Here is a 12587-nt window from a genome sequence, read left to right as displayed (position 1 = left end):
ATTCTTGTGTGCTGTGCTGACACTGAAGTAGAAAGAGAGAGGGAGAATGCTTGGAAGATGAGAAATACCTTATCTATGGCACACACAGGTATTGATTATAGAATTTAATTTGAGCTTCATACCCTGCATGACTTTTGAAGACTTTCTTCCTGTTCTCTGGTGTCCTTGAGGTGGGCTGCTGTCAGACTTGGTTTAGATATTCCTTTTCACCTTTGTAAATCTTTAGAAAAATTATCTTGAGAATTTCTTTGACAAGAATGTAATGTATTTTCTGGTGGGTCTGATGGTTCAACAAACTTCACTCCCATCCGTTTGTCCTTTGCTCACAGTGTTCAGGAACCCAGTGTGCAAGGTGTACAGATTTCAAACAGTGGACAGCAAGTGGATGCTTGTGCGGGAACAAATGGAAGAGTGCACCTTGTCATTCAGCATCCCCAAACAGCTGCTCTCACTCTACATTCAGGAGGGCATGAGCAGGTAAGCCGATCCAGAGATTTAATGTTAAATGAGTTCATTTCAACTTTGTGCATACACCAATAGATTAATTTATGGTAAACAACCTGAAACCCTTATTACATTTTAAGATTGCTTATTATTATACTAAATATACATTGACTATAAATGAATAAACATAAAATACAAGTGAAGGCAATTCTAGGTTTTTAACCTGATTTACATGTTTTGCATGTCTCAAAATATAAAACTGCGATACGTGTGTATGTGTATATATTATATTTTTTGAGCTCAAGCCATGTCTGAAATTTCTAAAACCCTTATCTTCAACAGCAAAAAAATGACAGGTCATCCATTGCTGAGAATTCCATCATTGTCCTAGTCAGGGCTTTACTTTTTTCATAACTGATTGGTAAAATACTCCCTTTACATCAAAATTAGCATGTAGATGTGTTTTTGAAATTGATGTATCTATTTTATGTGGATAAACCTGCTAAAACAAGTGTGAATAAAGCCTTTCCCAAGACCAGTAATAGCCTGTTTACCCTCAGTGTGCTGAGGGCTACAGTACTCACAGAACTAAAATTTCATCAGTAACGACCACCACCTCCCATGAGTCAGACTTGTAAGCTACAACAGAATGATGTGATGGCATTGCACTTTTTTACTTCTAGCTGTCTTCCAAGGCCAACATTTCTGACAAGTGTATGTTCTGAGATAATTAGGTTGGTTTATTATTTTAAGTTGAACCGCCGATATCAGCTCACACAGCAAGAGACTGAATCAATCATTTGCCTTCTTTTTCCCCAAGAGTCTCTATGAGGCTATGATCAGTAAGTATGTGGATCTTAAAAGAAAGAAAACTATACCCCCTCTTATAGCCCTGAGCTCAGCAACTTCAGTAAATGTTGGTGTGCCCTCTTCCTAAATCTCATTGAAAATCTTTCACTCTGAAGGCATTCTTGCATGCGAGTATGCATGGCTGTCTATTGTCCAGACATGTTGTATTTACTTGACTGGTTAAAAAAGCTGGATTTTTCAGAGCCAGTCAAGCTGAAAAAGGGGCCGTACAGTCGGTGCTTTACTATAAATCTGTCCAAAGATTCTCTCCGTGTGTTTTAGCATGTAAAAACAACATTGAATCACTGTTTATGCTTGCTATTCTCAACCTGATGAATAGTGGCATGAGCCAAAATTGCAGGTGTTATGAAGTTATTTTGACCTGTTTTTAACCTCCTGATTTTCGTAACCGTTCGCATTTTAAGAGCAGAAAGAGTTCAAGGCAGAAGTCAGAGCATGTATGTCTCTATAGGCATCTGATTTACCCATCAAAACCAGAGAAGATAAAATTATTACAAACAATGCAAAAAGAGCTGTCGTGCTCTATTACCGTGCATGGCTGAAGTGCCCTTGAGTAAGGCATCTGACCACACAGTTGCTCCCCAGGAGCTTCACCTGCAGCTGCTCTGTATGCTTACATACATCACAGCTTACAGTGTGTGTGTGTGTGTGTGTGTGTGTGTGTGTGTGTGTGTGTGTGTGCGCATGAATTTCTCACTGTTTCCAGTGTTTGTCTACAACTATCAGATGGGATAAATGGTGAGGTCAAATTCCTGTGTGTGTAAAACACATGCTGGGAAACAACAGATAGGTTTTTTTTAATTAAATCTTGAATATTAAAGTTAAATAAATACGAGGTGTATGAGGTGTCAATGACAGATAAATAATGCTTCTCAAGTCTTCAAGTGTACATTCCCAGAGCACATCAAAGAGTATGGGGTAAGAAATCGGTCAAAAAGAAACGTGCATCCGTGCAAGTAATCCGCGCATATTTGGGAAATGTGTGCGTCTTTGGTTGTAGTTGAGCATAAAATAAATATGTGCAATCTCTAAAACTGAGTCCATCTGTGTTTATAATGGGTTGTGTTTTGATATTTGTCAAAATACGAATTGAAAGGTTACGACATCAAAAAATACATACACGAATCGAAAAGTTACGAATTCAAAAGTTACGAATACGAATTTCTCAAGTGCAGGAAAGGGGACAAAAATACGTCATCACTGATGTCGTCACGTCACAGGCATCACCAGCAGAATGTACATATACCTTTACACACGTGTTTGTTGTCTATTGCAAATAGTAGGCATAAAAAGATGAAATCCGAGATTCTAATAAACTGGGAAGTAGGAGGAGATTCTAATTCATAGTCAAGACATGGACTGAAAGTTTCACATTCACGCTCTCAAGGACACATCCTAATGCTGGAACATCCAAACAAATGAAGTGACTCTTTTCATCGCAGACATACACTTAGAAACAGACACGAAGCAATTATTTAGCGATTCACAGGACGAGCTTTGTCATCAGTTCACTTGTCGCACCGATGGATCCATTCACCTGCCAGCACCACGTCCTCTCTCTTGCCCTACTGTCTGTGTAAATACAAGGAGAACTGCGCCTCAAACTGATGATTTAATTCACAAACAAATTTTGCTTATATTTATAGACTATTTATTAATTTTTTTATCCATCTAAGACCTCTTATAAAAATGCATCAGCTTCAAAATCATGACTACGCTAGTTTATTTATGTGCATGTGTATTGTATCTCTGGCTTGATTGCTTAAGCACCTCTCCTATAATCTTCTTTAAATGTTTCCTTTTTCCATATTGCCTCTCCATTTAGCCTTCATTCTAGTTTAGCTGAGCTCATAGTGGTGCTAGCTTAGGGTTTTTAATGATTATGTTACTGTTGCAAAGTTGTGAGCGCAGCAGCGGATGGTGGGTGGCTTAGATTGCTCAACCACTCTGTGATAATCTTGGATATGTCTTCCTTCTGTTTGTTAGCTTTGATGTCTAAACTCTTTCTCTAATCTCTAATCTACCGAACATAGAGGTAGCTGATTTTTCTTCACCGCTCCAGTGATGCTGCTGCAAATGTTTGTAGTGTGTGTGTGTGTGTGTGTGTGTGTGTCCAGGTGTCTGGGAAGATAATGAACGTGTAGTAAAGTGTGTGGGTGTACAGTAGATTAAACCCCATTCATTAACAGCTGTCTGCTGTCTCATTATTGGGGGGGAAGCATATCTCTCTTCTTATCATGTTAATTAACAAGTAACGAGGTTTGTGCGTTTAGATCATTGGGTGACATTTTGACATTTGACTTTGTTTCCACTTGTTCTGTCTTGATTTTTGTCCGTTATTTGACTTTCTGATGGCTGTGTCATGTTTCAGTCAAAATAAATGATTAACTCAGTCAGTTATCGCATATCTTGAAATGAATCTGAATTATTTGAGATGTTTTTTAGGCTACTGTTTTGTGTCCATTTATTTTCTATACTCATCTATTTTTTTCTTTAAGCTTCTCCACTAGATGAATGCAAAGCCTGCACCAGAGCTACGCTGTTGTGAGCCTGGAGGTGTGCCAGTAGTGATCCACAACTGAATGCTTGTTTGCAACAAGTTTGTATTACAATGTGTTGAGTTTATTGGCAACTGAAAACAGAAGTGATTGGCTATAACTTCAGTGCTATGAGTTCATTTGGAGCATCAGTCTCCTTTTCTAAAATTACTGCAGTGCAGAAATGAGTGAAGACGTCGGAGATAATGTGTACAACCATGATGCTGACTGAGTCTGAGTACACTGACTGGCAGAGTTTTGATAATGACAAGACATAGGCACATTTCACCAACCTACAACCAGCAGATGAAATGGGTTCAGTTCTCTCCACATGTTGTGTCATCGAAAGCTTGTAAAGAATACGTTTAGCAGCACGATGTATATTACCCAGTGTTACCTTCGCAATGTCTGCTGTCTGTTAGATGTTTTACCAGTGACTAACCCACCACCAAACAACTGATTCATTCCCAATCCTATCACACCTGTTCTTTTAGAGAATGGCACGCTGATTAAGGAATTGATAATACACCATCCTGTTGCTTTATCACCCTAATTTAGTAAGCAGATATGATTACCTAGCCTGGCGACGCCATCCTACGTACTTCCGCCCAAAGATTTTGGCTCCGCACATAGTCTGGCCAAATCCCCCTACCTCGGTTCGCTCAGTGTTTTGCCAATCAGCAAACAGTTGCGAGTGGTGACGCAGAACTCACGCGCGGAGTCCATTGTAGTCCATATAATTGTAGTTCAACCGCAGCGGAAATAAACATGGCGACGGAAGAACGCTAGAAGCTGTCCATGAAGTTGTCTCAACTCTGGAGATCATTACACAATTAAAACGAGAGCAAGAGGAATGCCTCTTCAATTTTGTTAGTGGCAAGGATGTCGTAGCTCTCCTTCCAACTGGCTTTGGGAAAAGTTTGATTTATCAAATCCTACCGGTATAATGAAAGCGGATGTGGGAAGCGTGATTCGCGAGCTAGAGCCTCGCGAGAGTAAGCATGAACCTCGGCGCATAACCAACGTCATTTCTAAACATTATGATTGGTTAAGGGAACTCTGTTACTCCAATGAATTTAAGTTGCTGGGTAAGGTCCCGCCCTCCATGGAAACGGATTCCTCTTGGGTTTTCCCAGACTGTTTGACAGAGTCAACAGTCGGCTTTCGCCCAGGCTAATGATTACCTGCTATTTTATCCAATTTATGTTGTTTACTTCAGGATCATCTATCCTTACATCCTCTCCAGACATAAAATAACCTATCTCTCAAGTAACAGTGGAGGGATTTGACCCACAAGTGACGATGTCTAAGAGGTATAGACTAAATTCATATTGTTGAAATCATTCTAACTCTCTAGTGCCATGTAGCATGCTACTCAAATTGGACAGTTTAAGAACATAATCCTCACAATTGTTTGAAATGGTCCTTTTATGGTATTAGGGACTTCTTCAAGATATAAATGGATTTCTCGGGAACAATAAGTTTGATTGAAATAATGGAGGATTGTGGTGTAGCTTTGTCCAGACCCTACTTACCCTACTTTTTTCTTTTAATCTAAGTAGCTGGTTTCTTTTACCACAAAGTTTTTTAAAATTTTCTTTTTTGAAAGAAATTTGACTGTTGAAACATTCTCTTTCTGAATGTTTCTAGTCTAATTTATTGCACATGTCAGCTTTTGAATTAACATATACAGTATTATTTATGCAGAGACTGAAAACAAATGTTGTTTAAAACAACCTACAATCAAATGCATGTCATGCCACTAATTAGCCTTCTTTTATCATAGTAGTCTGAAATATACTTACTTGTCAATCCTCCGATGCCATAAGCACAACTTACTTATAACCACCTGCAGAGTGAGTGGGCCAGCATGTACCAGACGTGTGCCTTAACTAAACTTTTTGCCGTATGTTTTTTTTCAGTCTTAGAAAGAAAAGACGGGAAGAAACCATTTCATATGTGATCTACTATTTGTTTACATACCGTTAGTTTGTATTAGCTGGGCACACAGTGAGTGACCTCAGACTTTCTTTGGCATGTATGCACAAGCAACACCTTACTTCTTACTGATCTGTGTTTTCAGATTAATTTTGCAAAAAAACTGCCTCTTTCATTGTTCAACTGCAATACGCAGGTTCCCTGCAAACCTTTGGATTAATCAGATTGAACTAACTGATAGACGTGTGGACATTTTGTGTATTTGTCCTTTAAAACATTGTGGGTTTGTTCAACCATTAGACAAAGACATTTTTTTTCACAAAGCTCCCTCTAGCAACATTTTTATCCCACGCTGCTTTGTACTTCAAAGTAATCTAAATATCTAAAAATAATTCATTTTAATAGAAAAAGGAAAGATGTAATCTACTGAAGCTACTTGCACCTAATGCTGTGTGCAACAAAGGTATATCCACTACATTATTCATTCAAGTAATTATACCTGGTAATAACAATCAGTTTAACCAACAAACATTTATACATGTTGGCTGTCCTTTGAACACATTCTGTATGCATCATGTATGAGGTGTAATCACTAAATGCTTACCTGGCTATCATCAGTGTAATGCATGTAATTGCTATTCTGAGTAGTACATTAAATCTCTAGTTTCTATAATATCACCGCAATTTACTTTTCGGAGGGTGCTGGAGGGCTGAATGATATCTGTCCATCTGATGTTGCCTTTCATATGCAAATGATGAAAGGATGAAAGAGGCAGTGCTTCCTAGTTGGAAATCAGCCTCTTCATCCACAAATGAAGGCACGAATGCACACCTATGATTATTTTCAGCAGGGGGAGCAAAGAGAATGTTGGCTTGAGGTTACAGACACAGCTAGCTGAAAGACGGACAAGCTCCACTGACACCTGGTAGTGAGAAAATGTTTGCTATATGCGGCCTGTATGAAAAGTTTTTAAAAAGCTGGGGAGGAATTTGACAGGCCAGAGGGGATAAGTGGGCACCACAACCTGAATTTCATGGCTGTGTTTATCTGGGACGGCATGTTTGAGATACAGTCCATGCATGTGTAACTGATTCTTTTTAAGCACAGTTGGATCATTTTTCTGATTGTTCATCATTTTTTATGCATTAACCGGAAAATGCTGATGATTTGAAATTGTTTGAAAAGTGTGAATTTGATGCAACACAGTTGCATTGCTGTATTACTTATCTCTCTTAACCTGGTTTTTATTATGTCAGAATTGTGGAATTTATTGTGATTATCTGTTGATATCCATTAGAACCCATTCACCATCTTAGGTCTTTGTTTATCTGTAGGATGCAGGATCTGAAGGAGTTAGGAGAGCTCTCTCCTCACTGGGACAACTTAAGGAAGGAGGTGATGACACGATACGGAGGAATCATCAGTTCCTACCAGGAGACTTTGGCTGAACTGGACAAGATCACTGGTATGAAGGCATATCCTTATTACCTTTGCTTTGTATTTAAACATACACTCATGCAAACTCAATGTTACTCAAAAAGCCCACTATATTTTGTCCTTGTCCTTGTTTTCTTACCTTGTAAAATGGGAAATAATTTAACACGTGCAAACATAAACTTGTTTGTTCAGATTTAACAAGCTTGAATGTGAGTATTTGATATGAGCATCTTTATTCTTCAACACAATCTGAACCCTCAAAGCTGGATACTTTGTGCTTTTTCTTCCGTTTCTTTGTCAAGATGATCCCACACTGCTTCAATAATGATCCATCATTTCATAAGACCTGTTGGCACCGATTTTTAGTCCAGTTCTTCTGTCATTTGAGATACCTCGGCATTTTCTCCCTGTTTCCTTTCCCTTAGAATGGCTTCTAATTGTCAGGGTTGGGTGTAGGGAAGGACACGGACTTTTCAAAAGAAAACTGGATTTATTATACAAAAAAAAACAAAGTACCAACAGAAAGCGCGGCTGAGCCGGATATCAAAAACTTAACTGTGGGTAAACAAACAAAAGGACTTGGCATGGGTTAGAATAAATAAATACTTAACTTGGTAAAGACGAGGTACATGGGCAAAACGGGTAATATGGCGGGCGGGTCAGGTTGGGGCATCGAACAGATCAGGAGTGACAAACAAAGAACCAACAAACAGACAGACAGGGGAGACAGGAGACTAAGGCCCCGTTTACACGATAGGAAGACGCAGATATTTTCCTGCGGTTTGGCCTCTCATTTACACCAAAACCCCATTTTTATCACAGAAAACGATTATTTCTAAAACCTCCGGCCAAAGTGGAGATTTCTGATAACGCCGGTTATGTGTTGCCGTGTCAACTGGGAGAAACGGCGTTTTAGGTTCTTAAACGTCACATTATGCGCCAGAAAATGCTTAACGTCATGCGAGCGCCTTATGTTTACAGTTTGTTTGGCTACTGATCAGGATTATCATGGATGATGTTAAAGTTCTACTAATTTTTACGTTTGTGCAAACGATTCTGGCCTTATTGCATTTGCCACCCCAAACCTGATCGCACAGTTCAAAATAGAGGAGCACCACTCTTCTGTGGCCGCTCCTGCGTCCAGTATCCACTGACTGTCTATATTTCCCTCTTTTTGCCTTCAGTTTTGTTGTGATATTTGCTCGCGTTATCTCCTCCTTCACATGAGGAAAGTCCTCGATTCTGAGGATTTTGATTGGCTTGCATGGCTTTATTCGCGCTTGACGGCGTATTTATGCGGGTTGATGTAAATGACAAGTTTTTTGAAAACGATGTTGTGTGCACGATGTTATTATTGAAAACGGGGGGGGGGGGGAATATTCGTTTCTCTAAATACCCGGCTATGTGTAAATGTGGCCTAAATAGAGGGCTGGGAGTGATTGGAGAGTGAGTGCAGCTGGTGACAATGACAGACAGGTGAGGGGAATGAACTAATTAACAGAATGAGGGGAAAACCAATGGCAAGACTAAAAATTAACCAAGACATGAACTGAACACAAAAACGTAACCTAAACATGAAACTAAAAACAAGAGTCCTATGGCGTGACACTAATTTCTAATAAGACTTCAGCAGCACAAGGATCAACTGAAGGTCCAGATAGATTTCTCAGGTGCTGTTTCAGATCTTTGCTGGATTTTTTCCTCTTTCCTAAGGACATCACTTTCGAATACTCTTCATCTGCTGTTGATAGTTTTCTCCTCCACCGTTTTGTCATACTTTTAAAGGCACACTGCATACCATGCTGAGAGATGCCAAATTTTCAGGTCACAGCTGTTTGGGAATCACCTTGTTAGATCAATAATACTATTTAATCTCTTTCAGAGTTTGCCAAATTTGGCATTTTTCATAGATTCACCTAAAGAAATTGGAACAATATTTTTCTCTGCGACAGGCCTGTCTAAAAACATGATTTGAAATTGGTTCTTTGCTAAGTTGTTTTATGTGTACACATAATACTTGTTCATCCCTTGATTTAAGTGCCTTTAATATTCTTGTAGGTCAGTATTCGAGCACTTGGACTGGACTGAAAATGAGGGGAATTTAGTCCCTTTCTGTTGTAAGCTGCAAGAATAACTGAGATATATAATTTTTGTAACCTTGTCCAACCATTCTCCTTGTTTATTATTTTATGAAACATATATAGCTTAAAATATCCCCAAGCGTGTTTAGTTGGACAAAAAAAGAGTCCAAAGAAAAGGATAACTTTAAACGCAAAGACTGATCCAGGGTGATTTGCCTCAATGGCAACCTTAGTATGAAGTTGCTGTCAAAGAGTTGCCCTGTCAACACGGGTTTCGTCATGGGAAATTGAAACGTGTGTAACTCCCGTGCTCCTCCGTGCCTTGTTAAAGCAAATGTGGCCAGTGCACATAAAAACTGATACAAATCAGTTGCATGTGAAAACTTAGAGAAAAAAAAGTTTTGCATCTAATTTACAAACACATAGTATGCAAATATTTGTTGTATTCAAATGTTTTACATAATTTAATTAATCCACCCAGTTAGCTGTAAATTGAAAGTAAGAAGTAATTAGGCTGTTTCTCATACCATTACATTCAAAAAGAAACACTGAACAAGTGATAATGCCTCAGAATACCGGTGATGATGAGGTGTTTGAAGTTCATTTGGAAAAATCTGTGTTCTGTGTTTATTCTTATGCACTTAAAAGCAAGGTGAATGTGTACACTATGTAAGAACAGCAATTGTCCATATTCTCTGTGTTTGTAGTAGGAGTTGTCCCCATTTATATATTCCAGCCCTCAAAGACAGTCTCATTGGATTTTTTTTTTTTAAATGGCAGATGTTTGGTTTAAATCAGCCTCCTCTCTGGTCCACTAAACTCGTTAGATTATCACAGATTAAAATGTTATTATGAATCACAAAACTTCATGGACTGACCAGTCAATGTGCATTTGTTGTTTTCCATCTCAGTTGTAGCCTCATGCTACTGTATGCATATTTTGTATGCTTGCTGTGCACTTATGCAACATTATGGCTGGTGATTAATTTTACACAGATCCGCTCTTGTCCCCTTAATGAGATATTTGTCTCTCTTACTTTTCGCTCTTCCCAGCTGATAAGAAATAAAAATGGCTATGCCTCTGTGTTGCATGAGCTCTGAGGAGGTGGTTTATGAGGGCAAAGGGAAAGGATAATGTGCCGTTGGTCATTATAGTTCCTGACAAGTCCCTTGCGTGGCCCAGATAGTGCAATACACCCTCCCTCTCTAATTCAGTCCGGTATTAAAATAACAGGGTGATAGACGTTGCTAAACAAACTGAGTGGACAAGCGGCTGCAGATAATTTTTTGATAACTTAAGATTTAAAGATAAGATTTAAAAAGACTGAAAGCAGAAACTAAAAGGGACAAATTGTGGAGGAGGTTGAGTAGGTGTGCCAAGACAGTGGAGACAGGGAGTGAAAATGTAATTACCAGAATAAATAAATGATGACAAATATGGGGACAGGGTATCATTCATAAGAAATAAAGTTAAATAAGATATAGTCAGTAGGTCTTGCTGCCATTGCTTGTCTTATTACACATAGATATGAAGACACAATGCAGAAATTTACCAACTACATTTTATTAGATAGATAGAAAGATAGATAGATAGATAGATAGATAGATAGATAGATAGATAGATAGATAAGTACTTTATTCATCCCAATTTGGGAAATTATTGTGTTGCAGCAGCGTACAGTATAAAAGATATGTAAACAATTAAAGGAAAAACAAGCAAATAGAATAAAAATAGAGAATAAACATCAGCTATAAACAAATTTACAATATAGAATAAACATCAGAGAAATAAACATTAGCTATATACAAATCTACAGCATGAAGAGATATTATATTATATTATATTATACAGTTTCCGTTTAAAGACATACATTCTCTTTAGGTTATAGTGATGATCCCTGGCTTTGTGAAAGACAAAACTCAGAGAAAGATGGGAAATGTAAAGTGCTCCAACAAGATAGACTTGGCATCTTCCACATTTTTAATTAATGTAATTGATTTTCTGGGTTTGCTCTGGGCCCTGTGGACTGCTGTCCTTAAATAGGATTATTGGTGCATTTAAATTAAATAGATGAACTCTTATGCATGTGTAATTGAAGGTCAGTACTGGGTGAGGGGGATTGTCATGTGCTACAACAAAACAGAGGTCGGAGCATTTCATTTGGCAGCTTTTGTGGGTTTTTTTCTTTAAAATTTTGTTCTTTTTTTTTTCAACGGGAAAAGAGCTCCAGAGATAGAAGAATCCATCTTTGTCCCTAATTCCCTTTTGTCCAGTTTACGGTGTACTTACCTCAACAAACATAGATGTCATAATAACTGTATTCCGTCAATGAATTATTCATCCCTTCTTTCATTGTTTGTCAGCCACGAATGAAATGCATGGCTATAATCGTTTAGCATGGTGTTTGTTCCACCTCTAATAGTGTTGCATCTCTATGCAGAAAAACTGTCCATCATCCTATAAGTGGAGTGTTGGACTTTAAATGCTTCACTTCTGTTTCAAACAGAGTCATGTATAACTGTGTGGATGACAATTAAGTTTAGTTTTGTAATTACATGTGCAGTATAATTGGACATATTGTACATATTCTCAGATTTATCTGTATTATATATATGATACAGCACAGATTAACTGTATTAAAAGCACTCAGGAGGAAGAACAGTCGTCTGTCAATTGGAAGGTCCGTAGCTTGATCCCTAGCGTTCCCGGACCACATGTTGAAATATCCTTGGGCAAGTGACTGAACCCTACGTTGCTTCTGTGTGGGAATGTGTGTGATGGATTAAAAAAAATCCCTGTGTAGCCTATAACACTGTATAGACTAAGAAGTGTTGTATGAGTGTGTGTGTATGAGTGAATGTGGCTTGTAGTGTCAAAGTGCTTTGAGTAGTCAACTAAACTAGAAGCGCTATATGAGTACATTCCATTTAAGACCGGAGAATACAAAGAAAAAGAACCTCACTCAGCAGGGTTACATGGCACTGAAAGGATCGGATAATTGGCAATATAATTACAATAAGAATGAGTTGAGCAAGGGTAATTATCCTTGGGATATATGGCAGTGAATGAATCTAATCAAACTCAGGCATTCGAGAAAATGGCAAATGACGAGCAAGATGAAGCTACGTCCCTCTGTATTTCGTTTGTGATGAGCTGCTTGTTGCACAAACGCGATGCACAACGGGGCATTCTCCATCGTTTGTTTCTTTCAGACGGCGACTACAACAGTGATATCGTCTCTTCCGACTTCCGGTTCACGACCACGGGAAAAAAATCTC

The 12587-nt window shown here is 38.5% G+C and overlaps 1 protein-coding gene across 5 annotated transcripts in view; it reads left to right on the top strand.

The window, feature by feature from the left end:
• The window catches only part of inpp4b (inositol polyphosphate-4-phosphatase type II B), a 162780-nt gene that overhangs the window by 101163 nt on the left and 49030 nt on the right, over positions 1 to 12587 (top strand). For all 5 annotated transcript variants that reach the window (XM_075463122.1, XM_075463121.1, XM_075463123.1 and 2 more), the window contains 2 exons: positions 330 to 477; positions 7125 to 7255. In XM_075463122.1, the coding sequence (XP_075319237.1) occupies positions 330 to 477; positions 7125 to 7255 (279 nt within the window). The remainder of the gene's footprint in view (positions 1 to 329; positions 478 to 7124; positions 7256 to 12587) is intronic.

Source organism: Odontesthes bonariensis, chromosome 4 (assembly GCF_027942865.1).
Source record: "Odontesthes bonariensis isolate fOdoBon6 chromosome 4, fOdoBon6.hap1, whole genome shotgun sequence".
In the NCBI taxonomy this organism is placed as follows: Eukaryota; Metazoa; Chordata; class Actinopteri; order Atheriniformes; family Atherinopsidae; genus Odontesthes; species Odontesthes bonariensis.
Note: the sequence above shows the minus strand (reverse complement) of the source record. Positions and strands in the feature narration are given on the sequence as shown.